The sequence below is a fragment of the Mustela lutreola genome, chromosome 7, assembly GCF_030435805.1.
Source record: "Mustela lutreola isolate mMusLut2 chromosome 7, mMusLut2.pri, whole genome shotgun sequence".
Taxonomy (NCBI): Eukaryota; Metazoa; Chordata; class Mammalia; order Carnivora; family Mustelidae; genus Mustela; species Mustela lutreola.
Window position 1 is genome coordinate 73,836,159 of NC_081296.1, and position 22,970 is coordinate 73,859,128.

Consider the following 22,970-nt stretch of genomic DNA (forward strand, 5'->3'; position numbering starts at 1 on the left):
TTCAAACATTGATCACCCTCTATTATTCTTTTGCTATAGTTGACTTTAATGTTGAAAACATAATCCAGCTGTCCCTAATACAGGATATTCTTGCAAAATCTTTCAATAGATGGAATTTAATATTTTTAAGAGAACTTTATGCTTAAAACAAAGTAGTAAGCACATGAGGAATATGAAAATGCATATAACACTGTTGGGGAGAACATTTATAAAAAGTATTATTTGAGTGCTAAAGCAGAGATAAATGTGAAGCATAATTAAAAATTTATTTATAAAAAATTTTATTTACCAAGAGACTGATCTGCTTGGTGTAGTGTGTTAATTAAAATATTCCATTAAAATATTTTTGTTGACTGCTGAGCTTTTTTGGTACCCCTTAAAATGTTGTGCCTAAAACAAATATTTCCCTTACTGTAACTTAGTCCTGGCCCTAATAAATGCAACAAAGGGGAGAGGCTACTTTCTGAAGAGGGATTGGTGAGCATTTCATGGAAGAGCTGGATCTTTAAAAGATGAAGAGAATTGGGGCAGCTTCTAAAGAGAAAATAATTAATACTACTGCATTAGATTGCTCTATGATGTTTCCTTCCTCTCATGTTATCAATATTATAATTACCTTAGCTAAATCTGTAAAAATAAAAAATCGTTATTAACATTCTATTACTACATTCTATTTCTCTATTGTCCTTCCTTCCCTCCACTGTTTTTTTTTTTTAAGTCTATGTATACATACTGAAAAATTCTTGAGTAATGCTTTAGTTTTTATCTTCTCACAATTCCCACTGCAAATGTTATTATTTGCAATTGCAGAAAATGTATAACTGGTACAACATCACATAACCACTTAGTTGGGGTGTGTGTGTGTGTGTGTGAAGGGAGGGGTAGATTGAAAGAGGCCATTATACATATCTGGAACTTTAAGCCTAAAATTCCAAAATATTTTCAATCAATACTTTAATGTGTGTGTTATTTAGGAATTGTGTTCACCTGCTAGTAATAAAGACTAGAAATAATTGTGTCTTCAAAAAAATAGAAGTTACTACTTTCTTAAGTAAAAGTGGTGCAGAAGTAGGCATCACAGAGCAGGTATGGTCATCATGGGCGAAGGTTCCTTCTAAATCTTGCACCATCCTTGTGTGTGGCTTCCAATGTTATGGCCCAAAATGGCTACTGGAGATCTAGGCATCTTGAACTCACTGGAGGCCAGAAGTAGTTCAGAAAAGGGGGATCCTATCTAGAAGTCTCAAATGTTATGCCCCAATAATGGGTCCATGATTAAAGGAGCAAGACTGATAGAAAGTGAAGGTCAAGCAAAGCTTTATTTCACGCCAAGCATCAAGAATCTGACTGAACGTTTGGGGACGCACCTCTTACAAGACATGCGACCCTTCTCTGTTTCACAGTCTAGCTTTTAAGGGCAAAGGCCATGCTGTCAGGTCTGGCCGCGCACAGGTGACTAATGAGATTGTAACACACACAGGAAACTCCACAGTGATGCTAGGTGACCAATTGAGTTACAATTTACCCTAGTAGACATTTGACCCAGCCTATCACCTTGTTTGGGATTGGCACCCAAAAGGCTCCCAAAGGGCGGGGCCCATACTCCTTGGTAACCAGGGAGACAGTATGCATCCCCCCACTGATCGGATGTCTCCACCTGGCCTGACCCACCCTTGTATCTGGGCTTTGTTACCTGGAGCTGGTTTCCGGCCTTGTGCCCTGGGGGAAGGGGAGCGGGACAGTTTAACTTTAATGAAAGCCTCTTGTTAAGTAGGTCCTTACATCAAACAACACTTCCATCATGGGTCAAAACTTAGTAATATGACACACTCAGCTATAAGGGAGGTGGGCAAATAATTTCCCAGTTGGGTTCACTGCCCAGGGTTGTGTTTCCAAAGAAGAGAATGGAGTGTCAATTTAATATGATAATCCTTTTAATTTGTTTTAACAGTACAAACAGTACAGCATGATTTTTTTTTACGATTTTATTTATTTATTTGACAGACAGATCACAAGCAGGCAGAGAGGCAGGCAGAGAGAGAGGAAGGGAAGCAGGCTTTCCGTGGAGCAGAGAGCCTGATGCGGGGCTCGATCCCATGACCCTGAGACCATGACCTGAGCCGAAGGCAGAGGCTTTAACCTACTGAGCCACCCAGGCGCCCCAGTACAGTATGATTTTTAAGTCAATTTACTTGGCTTTGTAAAATTAAATGGCTGAATTTGGAGCCACTAAGTTTCCACACTTTTAAAGAACTGAAACCCAAAAAGGAATTTATAACTTCAGGAAATACCATGGGTTGTATCTGAGATCCATATATATTTCCTTTTCTCATCATGGAAGTTCATTGTATGATGAAAAAGTGGATGCCAGTTATTGTCATTAGAAAAAGTGTGGGGAAAAGTATGGTTTATTCTGACAATGAACTGGTTATATTTCTCTCTCTCTTCTCTCCCCTCTCTCTCATTGTTTCTCTCTCTCTCCTCCCACATTCCCTCATTCTATTGCTCTGCTTAATTTAGGAATCTAATTTTTCACATTTAGCATTCTAAAAATACATCCTAAGGAAAGGTCTCCACCAATTAAATGAATCTTGGAATTAAGGCAATTATCTGAATAATCCAGGCAGAAATCCCATGTTCACCTCAATTATTCAAATAACTCAGATAATACAAAGGGTTTTACTTGAATTCCTTGGGTAACTGATTCATTTTTCAACTTTACAATGCCAGGGTCATCACCCAATCACAAATTTACTTTTGATTTTTATAAGCAATATTTGGACATTTTTTTCCTTGAAGACTAAAGACTCCTATAACTCCTATACATTCACTTGTCTCAATTTTTGTCCACTTTCTAATTTCTTAAATCATCCTGCTTTTTCCTCAATCTCACCCCAGTAACTCCATTAAAAGGTGGCTCAGAAGAGCCAATTTCTAAGGTTTCTGCCCTGCTTTTCTGACTATAGGCTTAGTTGCTCCCTCTTCTTTTTTTTTTAAGATTTTATTTATTTGACAGAGAGAGATCACAAGTAGGCAGAGAGGCAGGCAGAGAGAGAGAGGAGGAAGCAGGCTCCCCACTGAGCAGAGAGCCCGATGCGGGACTCGATCCTAGGACCCTGAGATCATGACCTGAGCCGAAGGCAGCGGCTTAACCCACTGAGCCACCCAGGTGCCCTGCTCCCTCTTCTTTAATAATCCAATGAACTGGGCTTCCTCTGTCCAAGGCAATGAGTATTGTATGGTAATATTATTTTAATTATTTTAAGTTTAGTCCTAATCTAAAGAATACTAATGAAAATGATTAAAACAAATATTGTTTTTCATTTAAATAATTACTTTTTTTAGAACTATTATTCTCAGTTTTCAACTACAACATTTGGAAGAGAAAATAGATTTCTTACAGTGATGAATAAGATTCAATCCATATGTTTCCCCACATATTTGAAGATAATCCTATAAATCGTGGTGATAGATATAATAACTAACATAATCCATATTCCTCTTCTTGTTTGATAATAGAAATTGATTTAAGGTGACTATGAAAATTGATAAAAGTCCCTATTCCCTAGTCTCACTTATAGCTCTCCATGACCAAGTAACTCTGTTCTAACTAGGAAAATATAAGCAGAAAGGTTGTGAGGACCGAACAGGAGGTTCCTTAGAAAGAACTGACTTAATTGGAAGAATGGACTTTTTTGTCCTCCCTTGCTGCCTGCTGCTGGCTGGCTTTAAATGAAAAAATGATGTCTATAGCAGTAGCAACCATGTTTGACCATAAAGTAATTTTGTGATTGGAAACTAAGTGCTAAGGATGATGGAACTTGAAAATAGACTAATAAGAAAAAAAAAAAAGAAAGAAAATAGACTAATAGATTAATCAGCCCATCCTTAGATAGCCACAGTAACAACCTTCACATTCCCACCCAAAACTGTTGTCAAAAGGAGGAAATAAATTTCTATCCTAATTAAATTGCTACTATTTGGAGTCTTCTTCTTCTATACAGCTAAACTTAATCCTGATGATCAGTATTTTTATAGAAATGACTGAGTTACTTTAATAGTTTCTTCTACACTGCGGTCACACAACACTACTTTTAAAAATGTTTTTTTCTGAAGACATCATTTACATTGGTTTTTGTTTGCTCCTTTGCTTTATGGTTTAGAACACTATAAATTACCTATATGGTATTCATTCTCCCTTTTTTCCTTACTGACAGAACCACGGTTTTGGTTAAACTAGCAATGTGCCCAGCTAAAATCCTGGGAGTGGCTTTGGAACACAACTCTACCTAAGAAGCTGTAAGGAGAAATACACTGGGGATTCCAGGGGGTCTTTCTTAACAAGTTATTTGCCTTCTTTCTTTCCTGTGAGGCTAGAGGGTAGAGTATCCCTTTGGAAACCTTGAGAGAATAGGAATGAGAACAAAACCCACAGCTAAGGATGACAGATCAGAAAAACAGGGGACTGAAACACTTAGGATCTTACAGAGCCATTGTAAAACTCCCAGCCTGCCTATACTCACTCAAACTTCTTATTTGGGGAGAAAAATAACTTCCTTTACCTTAGACATTGTTGTTGGATTTCTGTTACCTCAGTTTCATGAAACTGAACAGAATTCAAAAATCCTACCCTCTTACTACCTTTTGTAACAAAGGACACACCATTCCTGATGGCTGCTTATGAGCCTAGTTCATCGGAAGCAATGGTTTTTGGTAGTATACAAATGTGGTACATTTTTTCATAGTGTATTACAGAATGGTAGGCTGGAGTGATTTCATGTCATTACATTTCTATTCACAAACTAAACATGCTAAAAATATTAACCAATATTCAACCAAACATGGTAGATAGTTCATGTAAGTTTTAATGCAGAAAGACTGAGGTTTACACAATAATTAGGGCTGGTGAAAAAAAAGGTCTAGGAGCTACTGCTAGAATTTGAAAAATTGGGAAGAGCAGGAATCATGGAGAATCTATCACCAGCGAGCCCTATGCCTATAGGAGAAAGTTAAGTCTCAGAGCTTACTAACACCCCAAAACTGCTGGTGTAACACCTCACCTGCCACTTGCTAATAACTATAAGTTTAGTGAGATTAAAGATTTCTTTTTCTTCCCCCCCATCTTAAATTTTAAACCAGTGCCTCTCATTGGTATAATTTACATTGAACTACTGCAGGCTACAGAATCTGAGATGTCTCATAAAGGAGATGGGGCTGGGTATCAGTTAATCATATTTGGCACAGTGTCTAGGCCATTTAGTATATATTCTGAGGTACACCAAAACAAAAGAGAGAATTACGATGTCCATTTTTTCATTCATCAGTTCATTCATTGTATCTGTTAAATTTAGGAATGTCTGTGCCTCTAAATAAGGTTAAATATGTAAAAATACTTAGAGCAATGTTACTGGTTTTTTTAACTTTTTTTTTAAAAGATTTTATTTATTTATTTGACAGACATGGATCACAAGCAGGCAGATAGGTGGGGGCGGGGGGGGCAGAATAGGGGGAAAGCAGGCTCCCTGCTGAGCAGAGAACCAGATGCAGGGCTCCATCCCAAGGTCCTGGGATCAAGACCTGAGCCGAAGGCAGGGGCTTAACCCACTGAGCCACCCAGGCGCCCCAGCAATGTTACTCTTTTGACTACATCAACAAATCTCAATTGTGAGTGCTTTGAGCTATCCTTCAGATTTTTAAGGAAACTGCATGGTAGTACTGTTAAGGTCATTGTTCTGATAGTCCCAAAGTCATTGAGGAAATTTAGGTGTACATAAATTTCCATTTACTTCAACCTAGATTTCCACATATAGACTCTTAATATTTCTGGAAGCCAGTGTCAAAAATATTTCTGAAAAATCATACCTCATTCTTCCCAACGGTTTATTGCTTTGAGTATCATCTAAGAACAGTTAACTAAGAACTACTATATAGATTATATAAAAATTATAAAATTAATCAGTCCTCATAACATTAGGTTTATATTTTCTCCTTAGAATTTTCATACTTTCAAGTATCCCCTTGTGCTCTACTCACTAACTTGAACTTATTTTACTGATTTTTAGGTAGTATTGAAAGATAGGGTCCCTATGTAGGCCTTTCTAGTTAACGTCTATAGTTGCCTAAAGTGATTAAACACTCATACAGTTTAGTTTTACTTAGAATATGAGAAGTGTGAGTTTTACTTGTCTAGCTTAGTTGTAGAAATCTGATATCAATTATACAAGTGCTTCTTCTTTAACAATGCACACATTCCTGGAGGGGGTTGGGGGGAAAAATTCCTGTTCTAAAAAATTATCCCCGGAAAATAACTAGCCACTTAAAAAAGTAAAAAGACAGACTGGGATAAGATCTTTGCAAAACACATATATGATAAAGAACACTTATCCAAAATATTCAAAACTCAATGATAAGAAAGCAACAACCCAATTAAAAACTAAAAAAAAGATCTGAACAGACACCTCACCAAAGAAGATACAAAGATGGAAAATAAGCATAAGATGTTCCAAATCTTATATCATTAGAGAATTGAAAATTAAAACAATGAGATATGATGATTAATGATTAGAATCCAAACATTGACAATACCAAATGCTGGTCATGAACTTTACTCTCATTCATTGCTGGTAAGAATGCAAAATGGTATAGTCACTTGGAAGGACAGTATGGCGGTTTCTTACAAAGCTAAACATAGTCTTAGCATTCAACCCAGCAATCGAACTCTTGGGTTATTTACCAAAATGAATTTATGTCCACACATGTACATGAACATTTATAGCATCTTTATTCATAATTTTCAAAAATTGGAAGCAACCAAGCTGTCCTTCAATAAGTGAATGGCTGAACTGTGGTATAACCATGCAGTGAAACGTTGTTAGGCAGTAAAAAGAAATGAGGGCGTCTGGGTGGCTCAGTCAGTTAAGCATCTGCCTTCAGCTCAGGTCATGATCCCAGGGTCCAGGAATCGAGTCCTGCATCAGGCTCCTTGCTCAGCATGGAGTCTGCTTTTCCCTCTCCCTCTGTTTCTCCCCCAGCTTGTGCTCTCTCGTGCTTAATCTGTCCTTCTCTCTCAAATAAATAATATTTTTTTAAAAAAAGAAATGAGGGATCAAATCATGAAAAGTCAGGAGGGAAACTTAAATGCAAATTGCTAAGTGAAAAAAGCTGTCCTGAAAAAGTAACAGTCTATATGACTCCGTATATACAATTCTGGAAAAGAAAAACTATAGAAACAGTAGAAAGATCAATAGTTTCCAGGGGTTCGTGCTGCAGGTGGGTGGAAGGGAGGGGAGAAAATAAGTAAGTGGGGCACCAGATATTTAAAGAAGTAAAACTATTATAATACTATAATGGTGGATTGGTAACATTAAACATTTGTCAAAACCCATAGAACTGAAACACAAAGAGGAACTCTAAACTATGGACTTTAGTTAATAATAATGTATCGATATTGGTTTACCAATTGTACCAAATGCACCACATGCAATATGTTAATATGTTATATGCAATATGTTAATGCAATATGTTAATAGTAGATGAAATTGTAGGGCAAGGGGAGAAGAGTCATTTGGGAACTTGCTGTACTTTCTGATCCATTTTTCTGTAATACTAAAACTTCTCTAAAAAATAAAGCCCACTTGGGATGCCTGGGTGGCTCAGTCAGTTAAGCATCAGACTTCATTTTGGCTCAGGTTATGATCTCAGGGTTGTGAGATTGAGCCGCACCCGGGCTGTGCTGGGTGTGGAGCCTGCTTAAGATTCTTTCTCTCCCTCTACCCCCATCCCAGAAAAAAATTAAAATTAAAAATAAAGCCCACTCAATTAAAAAAAACTGAAAATATTTAGGAGAAAAAAATCACATTGGGGGGAAAATGTAAAACCCGTTCATCTTCACAGCCTGAACACCACAAAAAACATTTACAAAAAATGAAAATCTAACATAGTTAAAAATATACATTACAATATAACTAGAACCTCACAAGAAAATTTTTAGTTAGGAAAGAATGATAGAAAAAGTGTAAAGAAAGTTTGAATTATGAATATAGGGACCAATGCACAAAGACCAGGAAAAACTGATATGTATGCATTTACAAGACAGAGCACATGGCCAGACTGAGCCAAGAGTAAGAAGGAGTGAAATGGGCATGTGTATAGGACTGATTTCCTCCACAGTTCACTGCATTCAGCTGTGTTAATGTAGACTTGGGTTCAAGCCGCTTTCACTTGATAGTCAAGCCCTAACATTTGGAGGAAAACTGTATATAAATCAATTGATTTCCACATGCTATTGACATACTTATTTGCCAATTATGTATTAACTGATTCATAGTACTGACACATGCACTGCAGCAAAATAAACTCCTTCTGTTTCTTTGTTTCTTTAACCCAGTAAAATAAACCAATTTAATATATTATACCATGGTTATTGCTCACACATTTATGGAGATTGTGCCCAAGGTATCCTTTCATACTCATTAGATTCAACAGTAAATATAGTAGAGCGCTTCAAGTATACTTTAAATGAAACAATTTAAGGCTTATGGGCTATAAATTAAAGCCAATTAAATGAAACTTCATTCAAATAGATCACTCTGAACTGAAGCATTTAGCACATTTTTTTCTTTGCAGAAAAGTTTACCAGCAAAACATAACATCTCATTTCCAAGGGTGCTCATCAAACAGAGCAGCATTAGATCATTATCCACACTGAAGTGTCATCATGCTCAATTCACTTATGAGTCCAGTTACTTTAGATAATTTCTTCACTGTTGACAAAAATCCCACAGTCATTTTCTAATCAAATCTAATCATCCTATTATTGTACTCTCTAATCTTTTTTTTTTTTTAACGTATGTAAAATCGGGAGAGGACTACCTAATTTTTATTTTATTTTATTTATTTATTTGACAGACAGAGATCACAAGTAGGCAGAGAGGCAGGCAGAGAGAGAGGAGGAAGCAGGCTCCCTGCTGAGCAGAGAGCCTGATGCAGGGCTTGATCCCAGGACCCTGAGATCATGACCTGAGCCGAAGGCAGAGGCTTAACCCACTGAGCCACCCAGGCACCCCTGTACTCTCTAATCTTATGTCAGCATATTCAGCATTGGCTATTCTCTAGAGATCAGATGGTAAAATGACCTAGAGGAAGAACTCCAAGGAAAGAAAATAGAAAACTAATAGGATGGTTAAAACAAAAAAAGTATAGGACTTTAAGCCAGTCAACACTAAGTTACAAGACTGAGAACAAGACCATGGACCATTAATTTTTGCTGAGGTTTTTAGATTGTTCCTTGAATTACTTTGGGATAATAGAAATGGACTTCCAAGCCCCCTGAATGCTCTAAGCTGTGAGCAGAATTTTTTTTAGGTAGAGGTCATGTATTTCTTATGGTATTTTCAATCAATCTTAACACTCAAAAAAAATTAAAACCACTCACATGAGAAAAGGGCATGGCTAGATAAAAATGACACTAGAATAGGTAAGAATGTACGTTTAAAGATAAAAGGGACTTTTGGATATAGCTAATTATTGCCTACCATCTAAAGCCAAATAAGCATTGGATTAATTTTTTAGTGTTTATAGCAAAAATAATTTATATTTGTCTTTAATACATTTTTTAGAGTTCAGTAGTTGAGAAAATAGCAATACTTCAAATAAAAAGACCCAGCTATATTAAGACATTTTAGTTTAGAAAGAATAATCAAACTTCAACCAGACAAGATGTAGGTTTCCACAAAAAGCTGAAGGTAACATGTTGGCCTAATAAGTTCAAGAGATGATCTCACCATAGAAAACATGAGCGCAAGAATTCAGCTGGAGCCAGGGTAGCAAGAATTCACAGCAAGGAAAATTTCCCTCTGAAAAGTATCCTGAGCCAGCTTGTTAGAAGAAATTCTTGATTTTAGTTCCTTTGTTGCACTATTATTCTAATGTATGTTCATAAAAGTGGGGCTGTCATGTTCCTTAAATTTCTATAGTTGCCACATCTTCTAGGAAGTTGGATAATCAACACTTCTGCAAGTCCTACTCATACAAAGGATACTATTTAGCATATAGACAGAGAAACAAAGTGTTTTGAAACAAACCTGAACTATAGTCATCTAAGTTAAAATTTCTTCCACTAGCTTAACATTTATGTAGTCATAATAAATTATATGTTTATCTTCATAGCTAACTATATGATTTTTTCTATATTTTAGTGTCTTATTAAAAATAAACTTTTAGAACAACTAGCTATATATACCCACACAGTAGTCAACATTTTTGGCCAAAAAGCAGAAAAATAAATGTAGAAAAATAAATGTATTTACTTACTTCTAATTTCTTTACTTCATTTCTGATTTTGTGAGGACATTTATATAGGACACACATTAAAACAGATAATGAAAAAAAAGTAATATACCAATACATGAGAAAACAAAATTGCAAGTCAAGGCAATAGAGGAAAAAAACCATAAAGGCCTTAATATTTTACACAGTTATTAATTTCTAGATATTAATTTTACTTGGCCATCCCTAGTGACTAAAAGAAAAAGCAAAGGGGATCAATTTTATGATGCACATTGTGTATAAGAGAACACCCCACTTAACTTTGGATGGTTTAAGTGAGGAGGAGTATGAGAGTTCAATTCAGGAAACTGTCAATGAAAAAAATGTTTTTGAAGAGATTTAATATAAGGAACATTAAGTGATGTGTTGGGCAAATCCGAGTCTGTAGTAACAACCCTATAGTATATATTGAGCAGGGCATGTAAACTGAGGATTGTTTTATACAGAATATTTGCATATAAGCTGAAAGTAGAATGTTGAAGCATAGGAAAGGCAATTCAGTTTGGAGGAGGTCTAAACAATGCTACCTATATATTTACCTTTCCAATAATTTGTATTGTTTGAAAATAAATAATAGACTATCCAGAAGTATGGATTAATCATGTGTGCTTTAGAAAAGCATTTATATGTTTCTTATCTGTCAATAATTTTTTAAAATAAAAATTAAGCAGCAGGCATTGACAAGGACCTGAAATGCAGGTATTCTGGGTTTTGTCTATTTTGCAATTCTTCATCACTTCTTTGGCAATGGAGAATAGAATATAAATTACTAATCTCTGCACTTCTATAAAACGTAGTAGACTTGCCATGTTGTTTTGCAATGTATCTCATCAAGGTCAGAGACCAAAGATCATCTATCTTTGTAACCCAGCCACTAGGAAAGGAAGTAGAACATAATGGATTTTAATTCATTATATTTTCCTAAGTGAGCCATTTTGCAGACTTTCCAGAACATCATCACCTTTCATATAGCTTGAGAAAGGTCAAGATCATGCATAAACTAACACCAAGGAACTTAATATATAGTCAAAACTTATCTTTTGCTTCAATTCAAAAATATTGACTAAAAACAGAGTATCAACTGATATATGTATGAATTTAAAAAGGAGGAGGAGGAGGAGGAAACCATCCAGAAGAATCTTCAAAATCTAACTATACTTAGGCTATGTCAGTGACATGACAGATCAGCATTTACTCAAATGATCTATGAAACAATAGCCCTATCTCACGTTCGAAGTTGGATGAGAATTAGATTGTAACATTCAGATTTGTAAAGTCAGTATAATGAGCATTTAGTATGAAGCCATACTAAAAGTCATAAAATGACAAGTCAAAATCATGAGAATAAATCCTTGGTGTGGGGCCCATACAGCAGTAAAATCAGTTACTTAGGTTTTTTTTTTTTTTTTCCTTGAGTTTGGAATGCAAAGAGAATGAATAATTGCCAGTTATAGTATGAAAATATAGGGTGATGTAAACTGCGGTAGACAGTGTTAAAATCAAAACCAAATGAACAAATTTAAAAGCAGTTTGAGATACAAACAGTTGGTTAATATTGTGTAAATTAAATGTGTAAATTAAATGGTTAACCTGTGAACTTATTTGAATAGAACATTCTTGCAACAGTCTAGAAACATACATAGAATAATAGATGGAAGAAAATGACCTCCTTTCCCATACTCTATGAGTGACTGTATTGCCAGAACACAATATTTCTGGAACTTGTTGCTTGAAGTGTGGTCCTGAACTAGCAACCTCTGGCATCACGTGGATATTAGAAATGCAGAATCTGAGACCCAAACTCATTCTTGCTGAATGAAAACCTGCATTTTTTTCAAGATCCTGAGGGGTTTCATATGCACATTAAATTTCAGGAGGCACTGCTCTAGCATATACTACCAAAATAGGATGGGGGCCCTTAGCAAGTTTTATTTTATTTTATTTTTAAGATTTTATTTATTGATTTGACATGGAGAGAGATATCACAAGTAGGCAGAGAGGCAGACAGAGTGAGAGGAGGAAGCAGGCTCCCCACTGAGCAGAAAGGATGTTGTTTTACAATGTATCTCGTCATCCCAGGACCCTGGGATCATGACTGAACCAAAGGCAGAGGCTTTAGCCCACTGAGCCACCCGGGCGCCCCCCTTAGCAAGTTTTTTTTTTTAAAAAAAGTCGATAAAGACATGGCTAGGAACATGTTACTAGAAGAACTTCTTCCACTTTCTTCATTGGTGGGCAGTCCACCTATATTATAGAGTGTTTAATAGTTTTGGTGTTTTGTTTTGTTTTGTTTTTTTAAGATTTATATTTATTTATTTATTTATTTATTTGAGAGAGAGGAATAGGTGAGAGAGATTTCCAAGCAGGCTCCAGGCTAAGTGCTGAGCCCACTGTGGGGCTCAATCTCACCAATCTGAGATCATGACCTGAGCAGAAATCAAGAGTTGGGCACTTAAACAATTGAACCACCTGTGTATCCCCAGGGTGTTTAAAAGTTTTAAATGAAAAAGAATAAGTATTTTTCAGTATAGTCTTGTATGAACTCCCATTTATACATTGCCCATTTCTTGTAAGACCATGAAATTTCCTAAATTAGTAAATACTCTAAATACATTGTCTTCACTTTATTGTTGAATTCTAACTCATCTTTACATCATGGGCTTTCAACATTTTTTACACTAACAATGACCCAATTCTGCACCAACGTTTCCCCCAATTGCTGACAATTTAATAACATACAGGACTAATAATTAAGCTTTTAGAGAATCTACAGGTGTTTGCAATTTGAAGGTTCTGAATATAGTATCCAAACATAAATAGAATTGGACCCTTATAATTGAGTTGGACAAGCCCCCCAAGTAAGAATGCAGGAAGAGATTGTATTGTTGTTGTTTTCTTTTGTTTTGTTTTTGTTTTGCTTTCAATGCCGTTTAAGTTTAGAGTCTATGTACTGAACAGTGTTTAGAAAACGTGCCATGCAATCACATATGGGCTTTTATGGAACATTCCTGTCTTGGTGTATTCTCGCTCCTTGGTAGGTCTTACTACGCAATTTTTCAGCACTACGGACAGCGCCTAGACGCCAATCCCTAAAAAGCAGGGGCGGGCAGGGAGGGCAGGATCCGGTTGGGTTTGCGCAGAAAAGAAAAGGTGAAGAATAGGGAAAAATAACTCCAAATGACGCATGCGGTCCCCAGTTAAACCAACACACTTTCACTCTCGTCTTTCTCTTATCAGACGAGAAGGAAGACGTATTTAGCGTCAACTCCTCGGCTGAGACTGCGGTCAACCAGTACAACAAAATGCCCGCGGCACAGCTACGGATGCAGAGCAGAGGAAAACACGGATTTTAAGAATAAATTAATTAAACCTCCACTGCCTTGGGAAGCCAGATGAATGATGAACTCCGATTGCTACCCTGCAGTGTGATAGTGAAAATGAGCACCTTTATTTTTTTCCTTTTCTTTTTAGAAACACTGAGGAATAGAGCCTGTTGCTGCGGTGGCCCATTCCCCGCCCCCCTCTCATTTCCCAACTCCTCTGTGTCACAAACACAGACGCCTTCACATACACGCGCGCGCGCGCAAATATTTACACTCTGCCACATCGAATAAATCCAGGCACATTTTCCTGCAAATACACTAGCGCGCGCACACGTACTTCGCGGGCGCCCACGTCCTCTGTCTCTCCCTGACAGATACAGACATTTACACACCTAGGCCAGGAGAGCGCTAACCACGGTCCTGTGACTCCACGCAGTTTCCCAGGACACGCCTTTTACACTGTTACTGAACCGATCAGCGAACACAGACAAACCTGCCAACACTTAAGTCTACTCGCTGGATTTCATCTCCATGGCAACAAGCATGGAAGGTGAGACATCGCTGCCTGCGAAGTAACTTTCTCCCCCTACCCTCCGCATTGACTGACAGGGTTTCAGTGAAGGTCCAGAGGAGAAGCCTGTTCTCATTCTCTTGTATTTCTGAAGCTAGGGAGCCGGAAAGGGGAGGGGGGTGGGGGGATACAGCCTGCAGGTCTGGTCAGTTCAAATTCTAAAGGAGAAAAGAGCCCTGATGTTGCTGCTGCTGCTGCTGCTGCTGCTGCTGCTGCTGCTGTTGTCAAAAAGAAAAAATAAAATGTGTTTTGTGTTTGCAGTTAGCTTTCTGATGCTTCTCCCATGTTTTGTAGGAGGTTTCTACGCTTCTTTAGTTTACTATGTCCAAAGAGAACTGGAGACAAAGCAGAACGATAATGACAGTCCAGGTTTCTCTAGTGAGACATTTTGAAAAATTTCCGACCAGATATCCAGTATTTGAAAAGATCCAATGTCAGAGTCCTTGGGGAGTCATACGAAGATTCTCTAAAGGTTGAAATCTGAAAGGTTGAGGGGAGGGTATTGGTTTTGGCAGATCCCAGGGTTCTGGATCTCTGGCAAGGCCTGAAATGTATGTACTTCACCATTATGACGACATCTGGGTTTGTAATTTAAGGTTTTCCTTTAATTCCAACACATTCCATTCCTAATGATTAACTAGTCTGTGCAGAAATGGTCTGAACAATGCTTCATTTCCCTGTTTACTTTGAATGGGATTTAATAACCTTGATATTTGGTGGGGGATGTATATATGTGTATATGGGAGGAGTCATCATTTTTTTAGCCTAGGTTTTCTTACATGTCTCATTTTATGAAATCATGTGTGTTCATATTATTAGCATTAAAGATCACTATATCTGATATCCAGTATCAAAATACTTTTCACCGAGAATACCATATTCCACTATAATAGTTGTCATTTCAGATATACTGTTTGGACTATCATTACTAGATAAATATACCAGAGGGGAAAAAACCTGTTGATTAAAATAAAATACAAGAGGTTCTCTCTCTTTTTTTTTAAATGGGCATATACTTTTCAATATTGGTTTCTACAGTTGCAACATTGTGGCATGCAAACGAACTATAGGTTTCTGAAAAGTGAAATTTTATATTTCTAATCAGTAACTTATTCACAGAAGAAAAAAAACCACATACAACATCCATGTCGTATGTGGCTATATATATATGTGTGTGTATGTATATGCATATTATATACATACACACACATATATATGGTATAAAAATACTGGTATCTTTGACTACTCACAATGGTATGATTTGTATGATCATAGAAAGACTTTGTTTATTGGTTATTAATTACAAAGCTATTGAGTGAGATTTTGGCCTTTAGGTCTACAGCTATACTGTTGGCCCAATCCTATGATTCATCAGGACTTAAAAATCTTAGTACCTGACAGTTGTCATGAAGGAAAGGATGTACTTTCAACTCAATTGCTCATTTCTAAAGTACCTATATGTTGATCTTGTTCATTTTTTGTGGTGTAGCATATTTAAAATAACTTCTACTGCACAATTTTACATCTACTCTTTTTTTGAAAATTCATTTCTTTTTTCTCAACAGGGTTTATTTGTCCTGGTATTATAACTTCATGGTCTAAATGTCTCTCATTTTTCTATTTCCCAGTAAACAAGATATTAAGATGATGTTTTCCTTCTGAGGTAGGCATTAAAATGTCTGTTTTACAGAACCTAATGATTTATTTTGCTTTTCCATCTCTGTCACAGACTAGAGAAAGTGAAAATGTATCTTTTATCCACATTCATCGAGTAATTTCAGATATCTTATTGATTATGAAGAAGTCAGTATTTTAAGTGGAGAGTTCTATTTATTTTTAACAGTATTTTGTTACTAGCAATACTTTCTTTCATCAAATTATGCTCTATATCAATAGAAAAGTACAAAGCTCATTGCACTTACGATATAATCTCAAAAACTTTAGGACTTGCTGTTGAAATGAGACAAGTTGTTCATTTCACACAGCAAGTAAAATGGAAAGTTTGGGCAAATGTTTGAAAAAAAATAGGCCTGAAAATATTGGTATTTCATTTGCTACACCTATGGCTTAAATTACCAAGGGCATCTATTTGCTGAACATATTGTTAGGCAATTGCTTAACTTTTTATTTATTTGCTTATGGAGACAGCCTGCAGCAATGGTCAGACTTTTTTCCCATCTTAAATACTACCCTTAAATTGTTTACCTTGACTTGTACCTTGTTTTCATCTTTAGTATAGATAGAATTTTAAAATGAATTTAAAAGTCCAAATTCTTTTAAGATATTAATAAAACCTCTGTTCTTTATCTCCCCAATTTCTGGCTAAAAATAGAAATTCCCCAGTTCTTTGAACCCCAACTGAATTTATTTGGTTCTACTTTTAAAATTTGAATATATAATCATGTCCTTATTATTAGAAATAATTGTTTTTTATTTATTTATTTTTATTTTTTTTAAAGATTTTATTTATTTATTTGACAGAGAGAGATCACAAGTAGGCAGAGAGAGAGAGAGGAGGAAGCAGGCTCCCTGCTGAGCAGAGAGCCCGATGCGGGACTCGATCCCAGGACCCTGAGATCATGACCTGAGCTGAAGGCAGCGGCTTAACCCACTGAGCCACCCAGGCGCCCAGAAATAATTGTTTTTTAGATCTAAACTTTTGCACTTAAATTTTTGTGCAAGTAAAACATCTTTTTTGTCAAATTTCTTTTATCATTTGGCTTTATTTATTCATTACCCATCACTCCAAAACCCTCTTCAATTTAGTGTCCCTCCTGGACATTCCACCACAATTTTTAAAGTAATGAAAATATTCTGAAGGCCAAACCCAAGGCCCTGTTTTTCAGCACGTAGTTTCTATCACCACTGCAGAATTTGACAATGTTTACCAATATCTTTAGAAACTCTAGCTTCCTTTGTTCTAAGTGAACTTCCTACTACAGAGTCACTTATGACTCTGATCATTCCTAATACAACTCCACTAGCAGATCCTGCTTTCCTCTTGTAAGAGAAGGATTCTCAGAGGTTCATTGCTAGGTTTCTTTCATCTTCAATCCTTTTTGGTGACTGCAAATAGAACCTTAATGGGATGACATAAAAATTGCTTTCTGGATCAGTCCAGAACAAGTAGATCTGGCTTCCTACAGTAACATTTCAAATATCTGAATGCAGTTAGCACCCTCCTTGGTCTTCCTTTTCTGCAAAACTCAGCAACTCTTTCTTTCTCTTAAGTTTTGATCTATAAATTCTGTGTATTAAACTATCTTCATCCTGGAGCTATTTTTCCACACAAATTTTGTCAGTGATATCCTTAAGATATTCTTCTCACCAGTAATTTTATGCTAAACAACATGATCTGGGTTAATTTGTTTAAAACTGCCTATTGAGTATCTACTATGTCCCAGGTATGGACTCCATAAGTTCGCTAAGCACAGAACTAAACTCTTCATTTACTTTCTAAATTGACACTTTGTACATATTTTCTTAATTTTGATTAATGAAAGCACTGTCTTTACACTTGTCCAGGCTTAATAGAGTGGAGTCATCTTTGATACCTCTCTCTCCATGGCTCTCTACCTTCCATCATTTGCCAGAACTTCCCCAATATCTTTACAAACATCTGCAAAACCCATTTCCTCTCCCACATATCTATTTTGTTAGTCCAAGCCCTCATTGCTTCTCACCTGGACCATTTCTCTCATGGTGCTCGCTCCCTGAAATCTTTGTCTATTTTGGCCTCATCATCAAGCAACTCAACCTTTAGGCAAATAAATTGCAAACTCAGCCTAACAGTCAAAGAATTTCCCATCTTGGCTCAACCTACCTTTCTAATGTACTGTTTCCCATACTCCGCTTTACTTGTGCCAAACTGTGAACAAATTCAGCACTTTTCTACCTTCGTGTTTATTGTCATGCTGTTTCCTTCTGCACATACCTAAATCTTCTGTTTTTCAAGACTAAGCTCAAATACAATTTCTTACAATCTCTTTCCTGATCCTTAAATGAGTGAAATCTCTATTTCCTCTAAATTTGTTGGCTTTGCATCTCTTCTGTTGTCAGGATATTAAAGATAATAATATTAACCTTGTATGGTTATTATGGGGGTTAAATAAAAATAATAGATGTAAAGCAATGTTTGGTATATGGTGTATGCTAAATACAAGCTTATTCCCTCTTCCCTTCTTTTTTTTTTTTTTAAGATTTTATTTATTTATTTGGCAGAGAGATCATGAGTAGGCAGAGAGGCAGGCAGAGAGAGAGAGAGGAGGAAGCAGGCTCCCTGCCAAGCAGAGAGCCTGATGTGGGGCTGATCCCAGGACCCTGGGACCATGACCTGAGCCGAAGGTAGAGGCTTTAACCCACTGAGCCACCCAGGCGCCCCATCCCTCTTCCCTTCTATTGCCTTTGTAGAAACCTATGCTGTTTTCTTCCTGTTTGTGCATGGACCCTTGCCCTTACGGGTTGGAATCACCTAGAGTAAAAATCATGTGAATCTTTCTAAGAATGCTATCATTAATCAATCTGATAAAAATAAATAAGAAACACTGAACTCTGAGCTGCTGAATTTTGATATTTATCTCCGAGGCCAATTTTTTTAAATCAAACAGAAGTTTTCTTATTCACTTCAACTAAATGTTAAATATTTTTTGACATGTTTTCTGGATGCCTAAAAATCAGATTTTCAGAAACCAGAACTTTATTCATCAAAAATTAGATTTTTCAATACATTTATTTTGATTCAGTTCAGATATTTTTTGGATAACTATGATAGAAGCTGAGAACTGTAATTAGTACTTGAAAACTAGTTATTTTTGCATTAAAAAGGAAAGTAATTCAGATTGTCTGAGACTCTCAGGAGGAGGCATTATCTGGTGTGTTAGGTAATTTAATAAGATATCTTGTATCTCAAACGTGGAAGATACTGTGTTTTAATTTTAATAGTGACAAATGAGATAAATGTTTTATTGCTACAGCTAGAAAATGCCTCTTTTTGTTTGTTTGTTTGGTCAATTGATGGGCTTTAATATAAATAACAGAGACTAGCGGATTATTCATTAGGAGCTAACTGACAACTCTTTTAATGCTTAGCTACAACCCTTTGTTTCTGTCTGCAGTATGATTTTTTACAACATAAATAAATTGAACTAATATCATAATTATACATAGTTTAGGTTTTTCTACATAATGTCAATATGGACCAGTTGAAAAATGTACAGATTATTACTAAAACTGCCCAGATGTTTTAACTTTTGCATTAGCAATTGTTGCAAGTGTGTTCCTCAGAAACTGGTCTCTGAGGCAGAGTTCAGTGTGAGGACATTTATTAAGTGGTGCCCTAGGGCCCAACACTTGTGGAAGAGTGGGGAATAGGCAGGAGTGTGCAGAAGTTGAACTATAATGTAGAACCAGTGCAGTCTTAGTTTACTGTATATACAACTCTAGACCTAGAATGGTCTTTCAGAGTTGTGCTCTATTGAGTCGAAATGACCGGGCTTTTTAATTTTGCATCAATCAGTCATTAGAAATGGTCTGCCCTGGGAACAGACTGTGACCTTGCATGAGGCAGGCAGCTCCCCACGAAAGGGGCTACATACAGCTGAAGATTATCTAGTGGCAGCACTCCCAGCTTCTGGGCAAGAAGTCCTGCATTGAAGGGAGCCTGTTAGACACACCACACACATCCACCAGTAAAGCAGGTTTATTGCTTCCTCTTATCAGCATATCCTCTGAAATAGTCAAATGATACAGCCTAGCAAAGTCAAGACTCTAATGAAAAAAATAGTTCAAACTAGCTACTTGGCTGAATCAGTTACACAACAAAGGTTTGGTTCAGCATGTCCATGTAGAAACATCCTGCTTTTTGTGTCTTCCCTTGTTAAACAAATGAACCAGAGAATGTATGGATCTCAGCAAAAGACCTTTAACTGATAAAAGCAATAAAAGTGGAGATTTCCTCAGGGAAAAAAGTTCTTGTTAAGTCCCAAGGTCATTAGATATTCAGTCCAGTCTCATGTCTTCTACAGGATAAATCGTACAAGAGCTCAATCAGAAAAATCACTCTGATCCATCTAAGTGATACTAAATTTTTAAAAAATTAAAGTATAGTCACTGTACTATACATATTAAGGAAGAAAAAAATTGATTTGATGGGATGAAGTGTAACAGAGAAGTTTGAAACAATATTTTTCCGTTACTGCATACTGCACAATGTATTAAATATTCCTGACACTTAAGGTTTGAAGGTAGAGCTGTTTTGTAATCCAAACTATTATAAAGTAAAATATTGTTTAATATTAACTGGCTTATTCATGAGTGAATAACTGTGAAAGCTACAAGTTTGTTCTTATTAGTTACTTCCTTTTACTCTTTACATCCCGTATCTCTTCTGTATCCGTCGTTTTCTGAAAATCGAATCCAAAAAAATTTGGTCAAGCCATTTTAGTAAGTAATTCTTAAAAATTATAAGAAAAAGCAGTAATAAAAATGCGAACAAGAAAAATCTATTATTCTTTGTTACTGGATGACAAGTTACTTGCTAGAAGTCCACTCAAGAAGGGTGGCTATGGGTTAGTAACCATTTGATTTAATTAAACAATCTTAATTTAATTAACATTAAGACATCAAATGGGAAAATCTGTTTTGCTTCAATCCAACACATACTTTGTGAATACTTTTGCTGTAGTTTTAAAATCTCAGTACAGAAGGAGCTTAGGACTGGAAATCTGTTTGGGAAGAGAACTGGGGATCTCATCTTGAAGCTGAATGTTTATAGCAAATAATGCTGTTTCACTTGGTTTTATGTTTATTTAGGGTGCTGAAAGCTAATGGGGCTGGTGGGGAGACGGTTAATGCACAGATACTGCTGCTTACTACTTACAAGATGCTATATTGGATACTGCTCTTATTAAAATAATTTTGTAAACACAATCTATCTCTTTAAGAAATTAATATTTAGCATATGGAGCGGTCGTGGGAAAGAAAACACAGGTATATAAGTCTAAAAGCTAAGAGAATGAAAAAGAGAGAAGACATTGCACCTATTTAAAAGGATCAGAATCTGCATCAGACAAAATGGCACTGGAGAGAGACCTTAAAACATGGTGTGACCAGCCTACAGGGTCACCAGGTGACCTGGGTGTGACCAGCCTACACCCCATGATTATTTATGATGTTATCTACACATGCAAAAATCAAAGTAAATATTAGGTGACAATTCAGGTCAAGGAAGCCATGACTTAACCATCTTACACTGAACCAAAAGCTTCTGGGGCTAATTATTTGAATATTCACTTTCATACCTGATTTTATATTCAGTGCGTATGGGTAGTTTCAGGCGTCCCCAAAGGCAACTCCGTAATGAGTACAATAGAAGTAACATCTCCAATGCCAATTTGATCCTGATCCATATCTGATGTTTTCACATGTCTTTTGTGAGCTAAGTCAAGAGAGTTTGAAAACTGCCAGATTTTAGAAAGGTTACCTGCTCAATACCATACACGAATAACACTAAACTGAGTCCAATTTTGTGTCTAGGTCAAGAGGTGACTCCCTCAGCACTTCTGAAGAGCCATAATGCTGTGACAGTGAATAATGAGTAGTACCTATTGTGGCAACTCTTCAACTAAGATGAGTGTCAACGAAGTATCAGCTTTTTCATTGACTCTGGAGCAAAAAACTGGCTTTGCTTTTGTTGGGATTTTGTGTATATTCTTGGGACTTCTTATTATCAGATGCTTCAAAATCCTCTTAGACCCATATAGTAGCATGCCTTCCTCTACATGGGAAGATGAAGTTGAAGAGTTTGATAAAGGGACATTTGAATACGCACTTGCGTGAGAGTTCCACCATTAAGGCTTTTAGGGCTATGCCACTACGACACATGGAAGATACAATTGTAATTTCCTTGAGCATGCTGGAAGAAGCTCATTTCATTCAGTAAATTCAATAAACACGTGTGGTTGGACAAGTCATCTAACCTGTATGGACTTCAAGGAAGAGGCTAATTAAAGCATTTTTAATGTCCCTTTCGATTCTAGTGCCCTATGAACCCAGTGAATGTATCTGGAAGCCAGAGACCTGAGAAGAATGAAGATTTAAGATGTCATTAGATGTTTTTCAGTTTAGGAGTCTAATCTCTTGTGATTTGAATTCTAATGTTGACTTAGTCAAGAACTAGCCTTATGACTAAGGAACACTTTTCCAGATCTGCAAAACAAGGATAAAGAAACCTATCCTGCATATTTTACAGGGATGTTGAGAGGACCAAGTGATGTGTAATGAATGTGAAAGCAACTTGAAAATCATAAAATATTGTTGGAACATACCATGCCATCATTATTTATTACCCTCATTGGCAATAGAAATAGAGATTCTCAAACCTCAAGAAGGAATGGTTTAGTGTAAGTTATTCCTCTTCAATCTTCATTCTCTTCATTTGATGTATGAAAAGATAGAATTATATTACTCTAAAATTCTTTCCAACTATGAAATTCTTTCTGATTAACAAATGGAAGAAGATAGTAGGAGATAAATAAATACAAAACTATTTGTGTCACCAGAACACAAAACTGCCAAACACACTAAAAAAAAAGGCTAATATTTACTATGAGTTAGCACTAAATTGAGTGCTTTCCATTTATTATGTGATTTGATACCCTTATGAATCCTCTGAGTTCAATACTACTATTTCCATTTTATTATATTAATGTCACAGATGAGGAGCTAAAGCTGAGAGAGATTAAATAACTTTC

At 36.3% G+C, this 22,970-nt stretch overlaps 1 protein-coding gene across 1 annotated transcript; it reads left to right on the top strand.

Annotated features, from left to right (window-relative positions):
• Window positions 1-21,767: 21,767 nt before the first annotated feature.
• Window positions 21,768-22,091, top strand: CTXN2 (cortexin 2). The gene has a single exon (XM_059179676.1). It carries the CDS (start codon window positions 21,811-21,813, stop codon window positions 22,054-22,056), a length of 246 nt encoding a protein of 81 aa, XP_059035659.1. The 5' UTR covers window positions 21,768-21,810; the 3' UTR covers window positions 22,057-22,091.
• Window positions 22,092-22,970: the final 879 nt, after the last annotated feature.